Below are 20,509 nucleotides of genomic sequence, written 5' to 3'. Positions count from 1 at the left end.
AGATTATGGCATTTAGAGGATATGAATAGTAACAATGGTACTATGTTGTGAAAGTGTTGAGTAGGCATAATTTTCAACGGAAGTATAAAAGGTAAGTGTCCATAGGCCATAAATCCTTTCTCTTTGCTGCTATATAGCAATATCAGAAATACAGAAAAATGCTGCGCTTTTCTTTACCCACACTGTCAACAATGGAATAATCTTCACATTTTGCTCTAAACTGTTATCCCTAAAGACTGATAAGCAAATGTGTGGTAATGTGACAGTGTAAAAAAAGGAGAGTAAAAGGAACTGAGGACACGCCTCTTTGTCTTAAAGGCTGTTTTTTCTAAATCTACCTCTTTCCCCTTTGTGAGCACTACAGTGGGGTCTGTCATTATAAACGTCCCTGAGGAGGGGCTTTGAGGAAGAAATTGGAACTGTCTTTACCAAAGTAACACATAATTTCAATACCTACTCCACTCCCATGAGGTTACCTCCTTTTACTTCAGCAATGCCTGAGTTGTACTGGTACTGTACCAAGCAAAGGCACTTCTGCCTGCATACTGCCGAAATTGAGCAGGTGGAGGGAGTATAATGTGAACTATGACTACATACACTGATCAGCCATAACATTAAAACCGCTGACCTGAATCTGCTGAATGAATGGGGGCAGTGTGTTGTAGCTCACTTCAACCATGATGAGTACTAACAAAAATTAAGCTTCAGGAAAAGGACTAACAAATGCAAAGTATCACCAAATATAATACCCAAATAAACATTTATGGACAAATTATGGAAAACTGCATTGTATGATATGTAATGGGATTTAGTATCAAGATAATAATATAAAATATATAATATAAGACACTTGGGATGGCTGAGTTAGGGTATTGGCACCATTTTTGGTCCAGTTTTGTCACAGAATCTCCGCAAGTACTGAAGGTGGACATTGTAGAGTTGCAAAATTGAGATCTTCTGTTGTCTCTACATACAGAAAAGGCATTTGTATTTATTAATCAATCAGCTAATATTTTGGTCCTACTTTTGGATACACTTTATCAGTCTTCTTAAGGAAAGTCAGTCTAACTGGATAATCTGGAGGATCTTTTATTTCTTCCCACGTTATGCTATTCACTGTGTTACTCTCTTTATTACTGTGGATAGAATTTAAAGTACATCCTTAACAAAATCAGCTAATATAAGCTTTTATTGAATTTTAAGAAGAAAAAATGTATACTAAAGGGCAGAACCAACTATGTGTTTGTCTGAAAGTAATGTGTCCACTATAGGATGGATTTCCCACTTGATAAAAACACATCAAAATCACTCCTCTCCTCTCCTCTCCTGTCCAAGAAGGATTTACAGGGTTTGCTAATGCAGGCAAGGCGGAAGGGCAACATTCTGTGAGCTCTGCTGTCCTCACTGGCCAAGTCTGATTAATGGACCAGGTGGCCACCCCACTCTGGTCAGAGAAAGAAAAAGCGAGATGACACAGATACATGAGCAGGACTGAAAGAGAGAGAAACAGATTTAAGAGAGAGAGAGAGAGAGAGAGAAAAGCAGGGTTAGGGATGGTGGGGAAAGACATGAGGGCATGGTAAGGTACTGAGAATAAGATTTGAATGGTTTGGAAGTAAAAAGATTGAAAGGAGAAAAACAGGCTGGCAGACAGGGAAATACCATAAAAGATGAGATACTAATGCTTAGCTACAGCCAACAAAAGTGTAGAAAATCAGATCTTTTTTCTTTCTCGCTTTCATTTTACTTCTTTTGTTTATTTTGTTTTGCTTCTTTCATTTAGCACCATTGATTGATGTGAGGGAAGGATGCCATCATTTTTAATGCCAGATATAATTAAGAGGATACGTGGATTCTTGCCACTCTTCCCTCTCCCACTTCCTTTACTCGCCTTGTATCCCTTCTTTACCTGCCTACTTTCCCTTCAAGAGAGGTGCCTGTTCTTCCTCATTGCCATTCTCATCATCATCAATCAGCTAACTGCTGGCCATGAGAGGAGACCTCTCTCTGTCTTGTCATTCTCTTTCTGCATTCTGCATTCTCTCATTCTCTCCACACCTCCCGTACTCAATCATCGACTTCTCTCACTTTCACACCACACTTTCCCTGTCATTTGTCTTCTTCATTGTCTTCTTCTTCAAAAGCTGTTTCTCTCTCCCTTCATCCCACCTTTCTCCCCTCGTCACCACTCACCTCTCTCCTCTCTGTCTCATGTAAATTGATTTTCTCTTTGTGTAATGCAAATGTTTGGCTTGGTCAGTATTGCATTTCTGGATGGAATCCATTTTGCATTCAGTAAGACAGATAGCAATGGTGTGTTTACATGGATTATGGTCTTTTGACTATGAAACATCGCATTGTGAGTTCTGAATGACTAGTGAAGAACTCTAAAAACAAAGCTCCAGGGAATATGGAAAGTTGAGCTAGAAATTGAAGTAACCCCAAAGACTTGAAACCTACGAGTAAGAAACTTGAAATGAATACTTAAGGCTAAGTAAGGGTTGCAATAACTTACCAAATTCTACTGGGGATGGAATGATTTATAAACTGCTCACAAACCAGCTCACAACACACATCCTCTTTCCCTTCCTCCTCCCAACCTTTACGCCACCACCACAGTTTGCTTTGCCTTTTCCTTTGCCCTTGTCACCTGTTTCCAAAGTCAGGTATCCATCAGTATGCGTATGTGTGTCTATAAGCAGGAACAGGGTATGTGACCATACACTAATCAGTCCACAGGATTATATATATAACCTCTGACCTCTTGGTGCTGCTGTGGCTGCAGGAACTCTTGGTATCACATTTCAATAGGTTAAAAGACACCCAGCTGTAAATGACAATTTGCATTCTCTAAGTAAGAAAGTGAGAAGTTGTGTGTTGCCTCCGCATGGTGGGAGAACAGACTAAAAACAAACAGGCAACACATAGCTGAGAAGTTAAATTTTGTGGTGGTTTCCAGACTTTTTAGCATGCAAGTGCTTACTCATGTTCCTCTGACTGGTGTGCAAGCACAGAATGGTAAACTGTGAATCTGGTTTGGCTGTGTATACTTGTGTATATAGTAAAAAATAAGGAGCAAAAGCTATACTGTATTTTATTAACAGCTTCAGGTTTCAAAAGAAGATGTAAGTGTTAACCAAGTACTGTGGTATGGTACAGGTTTCAGTTGTTGGGTTTGGATTGACTATATGAAAATGTCTCCTAAAAATGAAAATGAGAGTGAGACAGTAAGATGAAAGCAACGTAAAGAGTAAAGCAACTTAATGTGAAATAAAGCATACACAGAAGACACAGTGAAGCCAATAAAATACAAAAGGGACAATGCAAAATATAATAGAAAAAATGTAATAAAATGTTAGAAGAATACAGTAAAATAAATGATTAGCAAAAATTAAGTGATACTCAGGAAACATTTTTATACAAAAAAGAACAAATTAAAGAGGGTTTCAAGTTTGTTTCAAGACATCAGCACTGGGTAGTCTGTGTTCATAAACATCAAAATAATGTGTGTGTGTCAGTTCCTTGTTGAATATCTTTCTCTTATTATTTTCATTACTCCTGAGATGTACAATTCTGCTCGGTGATTTCCACATTGTATCAAGCATCTCTCAGTTTCAGTTCCGGTTTCTTGTGTTATCTGTCATTTCCATCTCTCCCCATTACTATCACTCGTGTGTTCCTATCGGTCTAAATTACAAGTGTAACATAGATTAGATATAATTACACATCTGTGTCTGATGAATTTGATTCATGAGGGACTCTAGTCATGCTGCCTCACCTCTGGGGGCCTTAACACTGGATCTCATCACTGTTAGTACAACAATACCACCATTAGCATTTTGTCTATTATCTACATGATTAGCCAGGGGTGAACTAGCTGCCTGGTGATTTGTGGCATTGTTGTGTCTTGACTGACCCCAGGGCAACAGCAGCTAGTCAGTCATTAACCACAGAGACACACATTACTGTTGACAGGTTGATTACAGCTGGTTAGGATAGTTAAACAATATCATGATTAGGCATAATGAGTTTTAATATGTTGTTCAGTCCGTGTATGTAAGCTTATGAGAAAAGGTATAGTAATTCTAAAGTATGAAACATAATAATTATAACATAATATTATAAAAATAATTATTAATAAAATAATTCCATTTACATTAAAATAAATATCTTGAAAAGCATGACATATATATTCTACATATGTAATGACTACATTTACATACTGTAGATAGATAGATAGATAGATAGATGTAACTTTCCCCCTGACTGCTACCTCCAAAAGACGGATGAATATAACTCTGTAAAAGTTACGGCCTAAGAATCACAACTAATTATTAACATTTTATAATTAAAGTTTTTCTGACACGGTCTATAATCTGTAATAGTGAATGCTACTTATTAATGACTGATGAAAAGATTTATTAAATTGCCTTTTTTCAGTTGACATTGGATAATTTCAGAGAGACAAAAAAAAAGGATGCAGAAGAAAAACATAAAGAGTTAAATCATTAGTTTGTGGACATTTTTTAAACACATGCTTATAGCTCAGGAGGTTTAACAGTATCTGAAAACCTATATTACAAATGTTTTAAATGGACGAGAACTCATCCCTGTTTTGTCTCCATAGATCCTCCCATACTGGACCCAGTCTTCCAGGATGTACGTTCTAGGAACTATCAGATGGTGACCCTGAGGTGTACAGTTCTGCGGTCCAACCCTCCTCGCCTAACAGACATTCGCTGGTTTCGCAATGGCGATTTCATCCGTATGCCCATGCCAGACCTGAAGGAGACGCCAGAGCTGAAGTTCAAGCTGGAACCCACCAACAATGGCACTTACGAGTGCCGAGTCAGCAATAGTGCAGGAACATCAGCATGCACATTTAATGTCTCTGGTGAGTGAGCAGACATGAGACGATGCTTTGTCAGCCATTTGTGAAAAATAATCTATATCTATCTATGCTGCTTTCATCCATCTTATATTCATATTCAACAAGGGGCAGTACTTCATTGTCATTTATCAGTGACGTGTTTTTTATCCCCCCTCCCCCCAATCCCACAGCACAACCCTACAATGCCGAATTCTACTTTGACACACCCAATCCAGTCCGAATCCTAAAAGGAAACAACTACTCCTACAACCTGCAGTGGACACAAAAGGATCCAGAGGCCACAGACCGTATCATAGGTTACTGGCTTAATGTCCGAAAGGTAAAGCCCTCCTACAGAAAACATACACTCCGCATATTCACATACACAAACCTGGGAAAGCATAGGTACTCATGCACAGCTCAAAGCCAATACACATGCACACACAGACATATTCTCTATAGCGCACAACAGTATATGTGTACACATTTTCGTGTAGTGGCTCAAAGATATGCACCTGGAAAACAGGCAGATACATGACAAAGAGGAAATCATTAATTTTGTTTACCAAATACCTGTAAGACTGATACTTTTGAGTCTTCTTTAAACTGAGACAAACTTTGCTCACCTGCTTTTTGTTTGCAAGTTTGGTATCACCTTGACTGAACAGGCTGATACCTTTTATCCTTGTACACACATATGCACAAGTCTGTATGTAGTGAAGTGTGCATGCTAAGTAAACATGGGGCTTTATGAGCTTGGAGAGTGTCAGGCATGTGCAGTCAATCAATAGAGACCTGCCATGAATTACAACAATGCCACAGCCTGCTCTCCTTTCTTGAACAGTTTTTACTGGAAAATAACAAAGTCTTTTAAGAGAAACATATCAACTAGTGTAATACTTAGACAGGTTTCATATTCCCATGGAGTTAGTTACTTAGTTATTATTTCCAAGATTGTTTCCAAGACATCGCTCACTGATATTCACAGAAAACAAGGTTCTCTTGTATTGAAGCACTTCTCAAAAGACTCATACACAAACAAAACTCTTATTATGCATCAAAGTTGCCCTGCATTTTCTTTTATTTTGTATTTTCATAATTTTCACTTAGATTTTTTTGTTTTGTTTTTTTATCCAAGTGTCATCTGTCAATGTCAATATGTCAACATCAAAAATAAGTAGACTGTCAGATTTGATATCCTCCCCCTTTCAACTCTTACATTATCTGCTTTCTTTTTGTTAGCCATTTCACTTATAGCGTGACATCCCCTTCGATACTCATCTCACATCACGCTGCTTTACCAAACACAGGCTTCATTTTCCACTTCCCAGTGTCCAGAGATGTTGAGATGAAAGGACAGCCCTAAAAAGCCCCATTAGAGAGCTTTGGCTGTCTTCACAGAACCAGGGTTACAATTCCTGGCCATCATTTCAAAACTTTCCACACACAATTACCTTACCGTCACAGCAAAATTTTAGTTTTAAGTGCCAGACAGGCAATAGTGTGTTTACCCCTAATGTTGTAACCACAACTGAACAAGACCATGCCTTCACTGCCAAGATCTCCCATATTTAAATCCAGAGACAGCAAAGAGAGTGGAATTTTTACTGGTACTGTTTTATCTTGTCCTCAAATGATTGGATTGATGTGACTTCCTTTTCACAACCCTGTGAGTGGTGTTAAATTATCCTTGCAGTCTCAAACTTGAATTTAGGTGAGCATGTACTACAATAATCTCTTAAACCTAGTAGACTAACTAGATGTGCACAGGAGCATGTTACTTGTACTTGTTTATATGTCAAAAGTAACTTGTACACAACAATTATTCTATTACAAATTAATAAGTTGTCTAAAAACCTGCTAATGCCACCAGTAATAATCAGTCTAACTGAACCATCACAACTGATTTTTGTATTTTGAGATTTTTACCCTCCAAAAACTCTTTGGCTTTATTTCTTACTCAACCAAACATCCACACACTTAGAGAGAGAAAGAGGTTCTGCAAAGACTTAGTGGGCCCCTAGGCTGAATATGAGAAACTCAATTCACAATATAAAGCAACCTCCGCCCACCTTCTTGTTTTGTTTCAAGCATCTATTCATAGATCACTGGCCTTGAGTCAGGAGACAGGAAGGATAATAGTGAATTATACACAACATGCTGGTTGGTTTGTGTGTGTGTCTGTGTGTGTGTGTGAGAGAGAGAGAGAACGAGAGATGCTGAAACAAAGTGAGAGCAGGGTCTGCCAGCTTGCTTTTGTGCAGATGAATAGCTAATTCCCCTCCTACTTTAAGACTTGGCAGCTTACCTCATTAAGTAAGACTCCATAGGGAAACAGACAATGAGCACTGGCCTTCCTGAGATACACATTTGATAGCATGATCAGCTCTATGAAATTTCTTGCTTTACTTCTCCCTTGTTTCTCCTACTTACCTACTCTCCTTACCTTTTTCCATCTACCATTCCTCTATCTTCATCATATAGCACGTATTCAATTTTTCCTCTTCCCGTTTCTTCCTTGCTACCGAATGTAACCCCCCACCCTCCGTCTCCCTCTCCATTTTTCCAGCTCTGTGGTAGTGTGTTCTAAGTGCAGACTTAATGGCATTTAATGTTGGGTGAACCGTGGCAGTTGAAATAGCGCTGATAAATAGTTGCTGCAAGTTGTTAAACTGGCAGTGTTAAAATAATGAGCTACATTAAGTGACAGTTTAGGACTTCTTAAATGTTGTTAGAGTTTAATTTAATTTGAAGGTTTTTTACCTGCATGTTTTTATGTGTGAATTAGAGAGCAACAAAAAGAGATGAGGGGTGGGAAAAAAAAGGAAAGGAGGGTGAGAGTGAGGGAGGAAATGAATGAAAGGGTGTGAGAGAGAGAAATAAGATGCAAATTAAAGAAAAAACAGCAAATCTCACTGGCCCTCTCCACTATTAAATAGAGTAAGAGAACATTCAAATGTAATACCATCTCAATTTCACAACCCATCTATTTCTGCAACACTTTCTCCAGCTCATCCTCTTAACGCCTTGACAGTCTATCTTTTTAACACATACAAAATGATGTAGGGGCTCTCACAGGAGACATGCAGACACAGAGGGGAATAAAACAGGACTTGGCTCAGTTCATATAGAGTAGTGCTCTTCACTGCAGGTTTGAGCACAAGAGTGCAACTTTTACATTTTTTTGGCATTGTATAAGTGGGTGTGTTTCCAATGTGAGTTTGTTTTATGGGTCTTTGTGCCTATGTGAATGCCCTCTAATTTATTTGCATTTACCTACATGTTTGTGTGTGTGTGTGTGCGTGGCAGGCATGGTTTGCTCCATGATTCAATGCCAGGCTGTGAAATTGTTGTTTACACCTCTTAATTTAGTTTCATCCTCTCTGCAGGGGGTTTCCTTTTGTAAGAATTAGCAGGGCTGACAGGCCCTCTTTGTTTCATCAAGCCATTCTCACACCCCCTTTTCCTTACACTTCAGCCTCCACCCCTCTGGCTTTTTAAACGAGTACTTTGATTCACAGAGATAATTAATATGTGATAATTTTACCTTTCTGCGAAAAGGCTTTGCTAAGCCTTTCCTGGCTCATTTTAGACACTGACTTCAGGTTGTCTGTGATCAGAGCCGCCGTTAGTGTTGTGTCAGTGTTCTGTCATGTAAAAATTTGTATGGAAAGTTTTACTCAAAATTAAAGTAACCTGTCCTCTATAGAAAATTATCAATTTCAAAAAACATTGGACCAGTTAGAAAAACAAGTTTTACGTCACCATTTTATGAGTAATTGATCCCCAAATTATAGCCTTGGTGAATGTTTGAATTTTCTTAACTTAGTTCACTGATCTTAAACTGCACATTGTTGCAGCTTTCATCCTTGTGTGCTTGCAATAAGGAAGAGGTTCTACTAACACGGGGCACATCAAATGCACCACAAATATAAAACAATTTATAGGTTCTAAGATGGGATAAACCTCATATTAGTATTTTTTGATTTATCAATTATGTTGAATGTTTAAGATTTGGCTCCAGTTTTTTGCTCTTTTGTTAAATATTGGACAATTCCACCTCTGAGAAGTTTTTATGGAAAACTCAAATTATCTTTATGGTGGAACTGCCAACAACATGAAGTCTGGAACTGTGCCCTGGGCTTCCAGCGTACCTGCATAGATGAGATATGTATACCAGAAGAGAACTGTTCAGACACCAGAACTGACTACATAAACTCATACATTATTATACACTGTATAATATTTTACACATTTAGCAGTTACACAGGACCCAGACAAACTTTTGGTTAATGCAGCATTACAACCTTGGAAACTGCACCTACCAAAGAAACTGAACTTATTGTACCTTCCTTATTGCTTTTCTAAGTCTTTCCACCTCATCTCTATATCGACCACTGTTTTGCCTGTAGGGATGGAGTTTGTGTATCAGTGAAGTTGTGCAGCGAGCAGCTCACCTGGCTTCAGATCATAACTACACCCAAGTTCTTTCTGCACACAGTCACACACCATAACACAAACACACATCCCCATTATCATATATATGAGAAATTAAACATATTCATGATGAATTAGAGTTGTACATTAAATCAAATATATGAATAATTTATGTAGATATGCAGATATACTCACACACAAGGCCAACAAGAGAGCATATAGGCCTGTTCGAGCTTAGATACTCATATACACAGAGACAGTGCACACGTGCACAACCGATGACTTCTTCATACATGCACACACACACAATATCTGTGAATTGCTGGATCAGTCATAGATCAGTCCGTTATAGAGGATAACAGAAAAATTAACCTCACATTCCTTCATGTTTGAAGAGGCCACCTCTGTTAATAGAAATCTCTCTCTCTTCCTCTCTCTCTCTCTCTCTCATGAACACACACACACACACACACACACATCACTCTGCGTCTGTGTCTCTGTCTCATGGCTGCTCCTTCGCTTTTACCCTCTTTCACACATTTTTTGTCTTGTTGTCTCTTTGTTGACAGTCTGATGGAGCCACAGCTGAACACACTTGCTGAAATCCCTGAATCCCTGTGCCACAGACGACACACAAACAAACAAACACACACAACTACACGTCAAGAGAGGTATATGGACCTCTGTATCAACCAACCACCTCTCTGCTTCAATATGTCAGTCACTCAATCCAGTCACCTTAACTGTCTCTTTCTGTTGGTCCTTTCTCTACTCGCTGTGTATCTTCCTTGTCCTCCACCTGTCCATTTCCCTGTCATTTAGGCTTACTCCACACACACACGCACACGCACACACACACACACACACACACACACACACACACACACATTCGTTTTGTCCAGTGACCTAGAGAGGCGTGCAGACAGAAGCACACATTGGGAGACAGAGGGTTTTTTCTTCTTACCTGCAGTGGGAGCAGCTGAATTCTTCTGAGTCACACTTCAGCACCTCATTGATCCAGTGTGTGTTTCCAGGTCCACGCAGTGTGTGTATATGTGTGTTAGTGTATGCTAAATTGTGTTCATTTTTTCTTTTGCCCATCTCTCACAGACTGTAAAAAGGACCAAAAGAAGGATGTGCACATGTGTGTGTGTGTAGACCCTGTCCTCACATGAGGAAAGTACCTTTAGCTTACTTCAAAAACTCAGACTTCCCCAGCATTATTAACTCAACTGTTCCTGCTAACACACACTCTATGCATATTACATGAGCATAGTTTTTCTTTCCTGCTATTTTCACATAATTTTGCATATGCTGTATGAGCAGTGTGTAAATGTTTATATGGATGAATGTGTGTATAAGTTGGTGTTAAAAGGGCAAAATGCATTTTACTATGTAACTGCTAAATGTGTAAAATATTATACAGTGTATAATAATGTATGAGTTTATGTAGTCGGTTCTGGTGTCTGAACAGTTCTCTTCTGGTATACATATCTCATCTATGCAGGTACGTTGGAAGCCCAGGGCACAGTTCCAGACATCATGTTGTTGGCAGTTCCACCATAAAGATAATTTGAGTTTTCCATAAAAACTTCTCAGAGGTGGAATTATCCAATATTTAACAAAAGAGCAAAACACTGGAACCAAATCTTAAACATTCGACACAATTGATAAATCAAAAAATATTAATATAAGGTTTATCCCATCTAAGAATCTATAAATTGTTTTATATTTGTGATGCATTTGATGTGCACAGATTTGCTACACTTTGATTGCTCACTATGTGAGGTCTATGTACTGTAGACATCTAACACACACACACATACACCCACACACACACACACACACTCAAGCTCACATAAATCACACACTCACAGATACACACACACACTCCTGCTGCATATATTACCTGATAATGGCATGCAGTGGGTGTTCTAAGGTGTTATGGTGGAGAGGCTGACCTAATGCATTAGATTGAGCTCACTGTCAGGTCTTTAAGTAGCTGGGATTAGAGGCAGATACACAGCTAATGGATCCTTCTCTTCGTGGGTGGAATAACACATCAATAGCTGTATTAAAAGTGGTGCTAACAAAAAAGACGCCTGATTTAACTTTAAAAAATGAGGAGACAGTTGGAGTGGTTAACATCCAGTTTTATTTTCATTTTCATACACAGTCAATTAAACGTATGTAATGCCGTGAGGTTTAATTTTGTTGGGTTATGCAATGCTTTATCATAAGTGACTGAAAAGGCGGAAGTGAACAAAAGCATCTTAAATTCCTTCTGTGACATTTACACCGTGTTTACTGAGTCCATGTTGTGGCAGCAATGGGCAGTAATATACTGTGTTGGAAATTACATCATTGACATTGCTTGTGTGTTTGCAAGAACAGACCTTGATGCAGAAGGCCACTTCTGTACTGGAACTAAAGCATTTAACAAGAAAAGACTGTAGCAAATTATTCTTTTGACTGGCTGCTTCACCTTGTTTATCCTTATAGTTCATCTTGAAAATTTATGTAGCTCAAGATAATCCAAGGTAATCCAAGTTATGGCGACTGGCTGTATGCCCAGTTCCACTGATGATAATTGGCGATTTTAGGAAACATTAACAGATATGGAAAACAAAAATAACACGGTGATCTTGGTAATTGATAAGGTGTGCAGATTAATCATTGCTGCATCTACAACAAAAAGCAAATATCTGTGCAACATACTTTACTTCCTTTACATAAAGGCTTTGTTCTCTTGATATATCAACGTAAAGTGGCAGAGCTGAGGGTGAGGATAGTATAATGGAAGTAGGGGACTGGAGGTATGCCTGACAGTGTTAATACCTTCATTTGTGCCTCTTACTGTCTCCGTCCCTCAGTCAGACTTGTCGTATTTGGTGGTGATCATCTTTTTTGCAAACTTTGTGAGTGTACATCCTAACATTCCCTTTTTGTGCTTCTTCAGAGCAAGCAGAGCCTGCTGTCGAAGCAGATAGACCTCAAGGGTAAAGAGCCAGAGAAGGGTGTGCTGATGTCCCATACCATTTCAGACCTGAGAATCCCTCTGTCCTATGAGGTCCGACTGGCCCCCATCACCACCTACAGCACTGGGGACTACATCAGTCGCATCATACAGTACTCAGAACGTGAGTCTGATTTAAAATTATGTATCTTTTTCCGAATTTATTATCTTTCATACCAATATATGTACTTTGCACAAAACAGAAAAGTGGAATGTGGATATCTGAGTAATAAGGTTATTTAATCTTATTTTCTTACAGCCTACACCTACCCAAGACCTTCAGGTGAGACTTCCTTCTTAAGTACCAACTTCACAATGTCTCAGTGTTGAACTTGTGAGATAATTGATGACAAGGTAAGCAAAGTTAGGAAGGCATGCTAAATTTTGGTGCAAGCTAATTTAGCTTGTATGCTGCAAGCGGTGTCAGTGCAAGTTTGTCAAGACAAAGTTTGCTATAACCCAGCCTCAGCCTTTATTAAATCTTGTTGCTGGGGAGGATGTGAACAGTGAGATGTGAGATAGCAACTGATGGCTGGAAGGAGGTCCGTAACATTTGTTTTCAAAGAATGGCCATGATTCGAACATGAGAGACTATTTAATGCAGTGTAATTAGTTACATTGCCTAAATATCTGAAACTCAGGAGATGAAACTATATTTACATGACTCCTTATATGTGTCCATCTCTCTTAGTCCTCTTTCTCTCTCTCTCTCTCTCTCTCTCTCTCCCTGTCTCTCATTTGCTCTCCTTCCAGCCCTCTCTCTTTCTCAGTCAATTCCATCTTGTCTATTTTCTTCATTAAGAGATACGCAGCATTTTTCTGGCAGGAGTGGCAGTTGGCTCCGCCAGGGTGAGGCAATTAAAACAACAGCAGATTGGAACAGACTGCGAGAACAACAGTGCAAATTGAAAGGAGCGCATGTAGTGGAGCAGGGTGTGAATAGTAATAGATTAGCTTCTTGAAACAAAGAAGCACACACACAAACTGTCCTCATGGGGAGCGCAAGCCATATGCATCTGCATCGGGCTGTGTGAGTGTCCAGGAAGCCTTCACTGAATTCGTCAGCTTGGATGCTTTTTGATACTTCTAGTTGTTGTGTTTGCTTGCTTCAGTTTTCATTTGTTTGGTGAGTTGTCCAGATGGGCTAATGAAAGTGAAAACGCCATAGAGAGAAGCCTGTCTATCCAACAAGACACATCAACATCAAGGATGCTGATGATTCCCTCACAGAGGTCTTTTTCTGAATGTGAAATGTTTTTTTGTCCTTTTGGATGTGTGTGGTAACATCAAAAAAGCCAAAATATGACAAAACATACTACAGGGAGGACATATAAAGAAAGTTTTTTTGTCATGCAAATGCAGTAGATCATAGTTTCCCCCAAGATTTGTTGTGAGAATGATGCAATTGTGAATATTCTCAAAGTATCAACAACCAGATGGGAAAAGGTAGACCTATGTAGCTACTTTAAAGAGGTTTATTCAGGAAAAATAGTCTCCACAAGAATCCATAAATTGACATTGTCAGACTCGATATGTTCACTCCTGGTGGGCTTCTCACAGACGCTTTTACTAAGAGATAGCTTTAACTTCCATACACGTCCCACACTTATCCATGAACCTAAGTTGGACTTCTGTGTTTGGTGAAGTTGTAGATTTTTATTTAAAAGACTCTTCCTTAATCTTTTTTAAAATTGGACTATTTAAGTGCTTTATTTGAAATGCCCCTTGACTAAACCCTAAGAAATAAAGTTCCCTCCACAGTTCTTTTTTTCTGCTCTTCACATCTCCATTCTACATAAATTGTTTTGTCAGATTTCTTTCATCTTCAGATGGTAAAACATTTTTAAGGTGGTTTTTTGTTATTCTTTTCATTTTGTTGCAGTGGACATATCCTGGCCTAATCATAGTTAACTTTAGATTTTTTGTGCATGTGGCAGTCACACAGCAGAATAAGCATAAAATGAAATCTACTTCAAGTTCCACATGACTGTGCCTCCTGCATTGTGCCGGTCACTTTGTCAGTAATTACCTGGCTGTCTGGTCTTCACATTTGAAATGCATATTGCAGAGGTTATTATAAAGCGAAACTGTCGCCATTAAATTTGTGGGTGAAAAAAAAAGGTCAACTGCAGCTTGTAATATCACCTGCTTGACTTGTCACCAATCTAATGTGTTTTCTTCTACCTTTTTTCCACACATACATGCACACACACACACACAGATCATGTGTGTGGCTTTGAGGATGAGCGGATCTGTGGTTTCTCTCAAGACCGAAGCGATGTCTTTGACTGGACGAGGCAGAATCACTTGACTCAGAATCCCAAGCGATCTGCCAATACCGGCCCCGAGACTGACCGTAGTGGGACCAAGGAGGGTGAGAAAACTGCACAATTATTGTATGTACAGATTCACTCTGCGTATGGTAAACTTGATGGTGCTGAGACAGAACTGTTGTTTGAACGTTTATGAAAACATAAATAAATAAATAAATGAATAAATAAAATCAGTATTCCATTCCAGATTCTTGAGCACTGTCTTGTTTTTTCAGGATACTACATGTACATTGAAGCATCAAGGCCGCGTGTTCAAGGGGACAAGGCTCGTCTTCTTTCTCCACTTTTTAATGTATCCTCCATCAGGGGTCCCAAGGGCTCGGGCAGAGTCCCATACTGTGTCTCCTTCTACTACCACATGAAGGGTAAACACATTGGTGAGTAGTACAGTGGTGGATGATACTCATAAACACTCACACATTGTTTCCTACCACATGAGAGCATCCACAGAAACATAATGACATGATATACAGTAGAAGAGAATATACTGACGCCATGGGGGTCCTCTTGTTGCTGGGTTTCCCTCAAAAACTAAAGTCTGTGTTGGAACCTCGCTTGTAGACCTTGTCAAACACAACATTACAGGTGTGTGCATAGGTGGGTGAGTGTGTGAAAAGGAGAAGATGATGGTCTGTGGGGCAGTTTACCGGTAATATGTTTCTGTGTGTGCTTCACTGTGCCTTTTTGTGTGTTTTCAGGTGGCTGAAGGGGGCAGTGGGTGTGTGATTTATGGCAGTGGCAAGACACAATCAGTCATTTTGGGGAGCTGTTCATCATAATATGCTCTGTCACACAGCTAGAATGCATACATCTTGTAGCCTACACACCTGCACATGCACTTTTACAATCACTCTTGTGCATACTGTATAGACAGGCATGTGTTACCACAAAAAACATACTGGAAACTTGCAAATACATGAAGGCAGGCATACATTTATTTACTGCCACACGTACATGTACACAGTGATGATTTATGTGTCTATCGCTGAAATATTTGTTACATTCTGACCTACTGGGTAGGTCAGAATGTAACAAATATTTCAGTGTGGAAAGCAGGAGAACATGAAAGAGTAAAGGGGTGTTGGGGGGTTAGGGTTGCTAGGAGAGAAGGTGCAGTTGGAAGAGATGGTGACTTTTAAAGGAAGAGAGGGATGCTCTACTCTTACTATGGCTGGTAGGCTGTTCCACCAGTGTGGAACATTGTGGGAGAAAATTCTGCCTTGGGAGTGCCTTGTGTGAAGGGATGGCAGAGCCAGACGACGTTCATTTGCTGAACATAGAGCCCGAGAAAGGTTGTAAGCCTGAATGAAAGCCCAGGTAGCTGGGTGCAGACCCCAAAGTCACTCTGTAAGCTAGCGTTAGTGACTTAAATTTTATTGTGGCCACCATAGGTAACCAGTGTAGTTGGATGAGTAATGGAGTGAGTAATGGGTTCATTTAAAACCAGACGCGCTGCCGCATTCTGGATCATTTGTAAAGGTTTGACTGCACATGCAAGTAGGCCCGTCAGAAGGGCATTGCAGTAGTCAAGGTGGGAGATAACCATGGCATGTACAAGAAGCTTTAGCACCGATCTCTCAGAATTTCCAAGCCAGTGTTTTTCCAAAGTTATACACTCTGGGAGCCATTTTGGAAAATTATGTTTTGGGGCAAGAAAATGCTGTTTAAGTCTTGGAGGTGCATTTACAGATTCAATTGGCTTAGTACTCTCAGAAAAGCCGGAAGGACACTGCCGCCAAGCAAAAGATAGCAGGATACCGAAGTAGTCCCTCAAAACCTGAGTCTAGCTAAAAATGAGACAGGGGGTGCACCAAACTGGACCTAATGTTGAGAGAAAATTGGACTTACATATAGCCAGAAATATGTCTCTAATGTGTAAGTGGACAGTTGGTTGTAATAATACTAGTATTTTGAAGTTTTTATTCCCAAAAGTGGTGAAAATTCAGTTACTGCAGCTTCAGAATTAAGAGAATGTTTGGCTACTATTTCCTCTACAGACTTCAGGTTACCTTTAAAATTCTTTGGTTGAAATTAAGGTTATATAACTTTTGTATTGTGCATTTTGCTCAAAGGTCTTGTAACTATGAGACGAGACAATCCTTCATCAGTCACACAGAGCTTGCTCACAATTAGTACATTCTGTTACCAGTTACGCCCAGCTCTGCTACAAGCCCTCCCTCAATTTACTCCGTTGTTCTCCCAGTCTCTTCCAATCTGTCATCACTTTAATTGCCTTACCTTGGCAGATCTCACCCACCTGCCAGGGAGACACAGTGTGACTCTTAATAACGAAAAGAGACAAGATGAGGATAAGACAGAGGGGGTCAGTGAGAGTAGAGATGAGATAAGAAGAGGATGAGAATCAGCCAGCTTTGGAATGGGAAAAAGCAGGGTTAATGAACAGAGAGAGAATGGTAGGAAAAAATGAAGTGTGAGACATAAAGGAAGCACGGACAAACAAGTATGAGGAGGTATAGGAGGCAGGTTAAAAAAAGACTAGAATAGAGAACAGCAGGAGAGGCCATCAGCTTGTTAATGGTTAGAGGCACTAAGAGGATGCAAGAGGCAGAGCTTTATGCCTAAGTACTGTATCTACTGTAGTTTTAATGTACTCCACTGTATAGTTTTAAAGTGTGTGTTAAAAGGACACTATATGTTGAAAGCCTTCAAGTGCTTTAACACAAAGCAATTTTTTGAAATGCTTTTGAAATGTTGCTCTTTTCTGACCCAGGTATACATGTTAGTAATTTTGTAACCATAGTTTCAAGAATATAAAAGAGGTAAAAATATGAGCATTTTAAAAAATGAAAAAATAAACCTCCTCTTTGGCTTGTTTGGATTTTAGTTGTGAAATAAGCTGACATTGTGAATTAAGACCTCCACATGTGATGCTTTTTGCTGTTCACCTTAACGTGTTTCTCTTTAGGCTTTCTGGCAGCAGCAATAAACAACATTTAATTAGCTTTGATTGGCACTGGGTAGATTTTAGACTGGCCCAGGTGTGCCACGGGCAAACTTACTTTGAAACACTGGATTATTTTCACTTCAGAGTAATGGAAAACAAATTAGGGTTTTAGGTTATTGAAGTATTGTACTTTTGAATGCTGTTTAACTTACACTTCAACATATGACTTTTAATTAGTTTGCTGAAAGAATGTTCATAGGTCAGACAAACAAAGTGCCTATGTGATAAGTTAGCTGTGTTAAGTGTAGCCTGTAATATTTCACATGATTTTACAGATAATAGCAAGTGTTTCCTTTCCTTTCCGAAACATCACAATCAGCCTGTCATCTTGCAGTGTTTGAAACAAGGATTTCGCTAAGCTTAGATTTGTCTTTTATCTCATGCTCCTGAATTGATTACTTACTCAGAACTTCGAATAACATGCTTTGGCTTGTTGTTGTTTGTTGGCAGAAGCCAAACCGTAGGCCATAAATCTCGGTTTTGTGTGCACAATTTAGCATAGCTTTGGCTCTGACACTAGCCAACAGAACAGAAGTGGAGACCAACAGGATGTGAACCCTGTTTTGGCATAGAAGAGGGCCAAAGAGAGGAGAGATCCAGTTTCAGTTTACCTCTAATTATCAAAAAAAACAACAGCATAGCTCATTTGTCTTTAAGTATAGCAGTGTGTGTGTGTGTGTGTGTGTGTGTGTGTGTGTGCGCGCGTGTATCTCAGCTGTCCTCCTCACTCATGAGTCTATGGACAAGTAGCCCTGATAGAGCTGTGTCTTCTCCTCTTCCTCTCTGACACTCTTACCAACACACTCTGCTTTACCTCAGTCCAATCAATAGACTGCTTATCAGAGTCCTCTTCCCTGTGTCAGTGTGTGTGTGTGTGTCTGTGTGTGTGCAAGTGTGGAGGTGGTGATGGAGAGGGTGCAAAAGAAATAGGAGAGAGAGAGAGAGAGAGAAAGAGAGAGAAAGAGTTGGTGGTGATACGTGGAAGTAGAATGAGAGAGTGGGCTGCAAGCAGGTGAAAATGGGCTACAACAGAATTAGCCAGTGTTTGTCTCCATTATGTAACTACATTACAGTGCTGCCCATGTCCCTTGAAATTTAATGTGATGAAAAGTTGCATGTAATTCTGTAAGGTGGCTTCTCCACATATTTTCCATTTTTACCCCAAGCATTCTGTTGTGTGTAACTGAATGGTGTATGATCCAGACATACACCATTCGATTTGTAGAGTTGTCTACACACACTACAGTGCACACAGGGATGCAAAATTATCTTGCATAAGTTTGACACTTTTAAGAAATGCACTGATCTGGTTTCCTGCTCACAGTTAGTTTAGAAAATTATTACCACTGTGGTTCAGTATGAAGATAGTTTAACATCTACCTTGGACTGGTCCGAAATAACAACATCCACCTACCAGCACCTCAGATTAATGTGTTATATCTTGTTTGTTTAATCTTTAACAGAAGTATGAAAACAACTGGTTTTGGTTTTATGAGGAGGTGTATGCAGGACTAATTTTTGACCCAACAGAGTGACTTCTCGGAGACTCTGTGATTGCCTGGCAATCTCATAGCAATGACAAAAGATTTTCCAGTTTTTATGCTAACCTAATCTATCTGGCAAGTTGCTCCATCTTCACACTAAATGGACAGCTGGATGTTGGATGTTGTCATCTAACTCTCAGCAAAGAAATGGATATGCACAGGTCCCAAATTGTTACGCTATTGCAAAACAAACAGTAGCTTGAAATTTAGAAATCTGACCTATTCAAATTCACCACGTTTGAATCGATACAATTTGCTCCAGTTATGTTTCACAGTGTCATGGTTTCTCAGCATTACCTACATTCTATGTTATTCCCATTCCTGTTTGCCCCCATAAAATCACCACACTTCCTGCACTGTCACACTTAGAGAGATCTACTTTTGTGACACAGGAGGAGGTTAATTACTGCCGGGCTTCTCTGCTGCTTATTTTAAGACTTATATAAGATTAGGTCAAAGATGCACATCCACACAACAGAAAGACAAACGCTTGCACATACGCAAACACGTAACTACATGCAAACCCACACTTTATGTGCACACACACTCACACGTACAGTACATGCAGTATGTGATATGGTGATGCCAAGCCCCCTGCCTGCATATTTGTTTAAGAGACTTGTGGTTGGTTAATGTTCCAATTAGGAGCCGGCTGGAGATCGTTAGGAAGATGAATGATATGAGAGGGTGGGAGAGAGAAAGAGAGAGAGATAGAGAGACTTTTTGGACTTTTTTGGACAATTTTCATGTAAATGTCATCCACATACAATATCAGACCTGAGATTACCTAGTATATAAAAACGCAGTGCATTTATTGTATAAGTCAGGTGAGATCATACCACAGCTGTGTTTTTGCCTGCAGAAACACAGTCTGTGGTGCTCAAGCATGCGCTCTGTTGCAAGTTTGGTCTCCAAGAATTTGTGAGAAGCATCCTCATTTTTTTAATGTGATGTTTAATGTTGACAGCTTGACAGCAGCTAGATATTTGGTGGTGCTCGATGACTGAAGTGACAAGCAGTCACAACAGAGCTCACTTTTGAAGTAAATTGTTGCTAGGCTGTAAAACATGGAGAAACTTCACTGTGATGAAGGCACCAGTTAAAATCAATACCCTCGGATAACAATCAACTGAATTTTTGTAAGTACAATGGGATCTGGTTGGTCACTTATCCTACTGTACTTAGTAAAAAACAGAAGTATTTTACTGATACTGATATTTCTGTGGGGCCCATAGTAATTTGCAACATGTCTTGGACTTTGATGGACACGAGGCACTCCCCATGCTGGTGTTTATTTTGTTTGTGTTGTTATTGATGCCTTTGTTAAAGTAATATGTCTATTTG

The 20,509-nt window shown here is 39.5% G+C and overlaps 1 protein-coding gene across 4 annotated transcripts in view; it reads left to right on the top strand.

The window, feature by feature from the left end:
• The window catches only part of LOC124056087 (MAM domain-containing glycosylphosphatidylinositol anchor protein 1), a 157,513-nt gene that overhangs the window by 116,283 nt on the left and 20,721 nt on the right, over window positions 1-20,509 (top strand). For all 4 annotated transcript variants that reach the window (XM_046383198.1, XM_046383189.1, XM_046383207.1 and 1 more), the window contains exons 10-15: window positions 4,628-4,894; window positions 5,062-5,210; window positions 12,267-12,447; window positions 12,583-12,606; window positions 14,545-14,697; window positions 14,872-15,033. In XM_046383198.1, the coding sequence (XP_046239154.1) occupies window positions 4,628-4,894; window positions 5,062-5,210; window positions 12,267-12,447; window positions 12,583-12,606; window positions 14,545-14,697; window positions 14,872-15,033 (936 nt within the window). The remainder of the gene's footprint in view (window positions 1-4,627; window positions 4,895-5,061; window positions 5,211-12,266; window positions 12,448-12,582; window positions 12,607-14,544; window positions 14,698-14,871; window positions 15,034-20,509) is intronic.

The sequence above is a fragment of the Scatophagus argus genome, chromosome 1 (genome assembly GCF_020382885.2).
Source record: "Scatophagus argus isolate fScaArg1 chromosome 1, fScaArg1.pri, whole genome shotgun sequence".
NCBI lineage: Eukaryota > Metazoa > Chordata > Actinopteri > Scatophagidae > Scatophagus > Scatophagus argus.
Note: the sequence above shows the minus strand (reverse complement) of the source record. Positions and strands in the feature narration are given on the sequence as shown.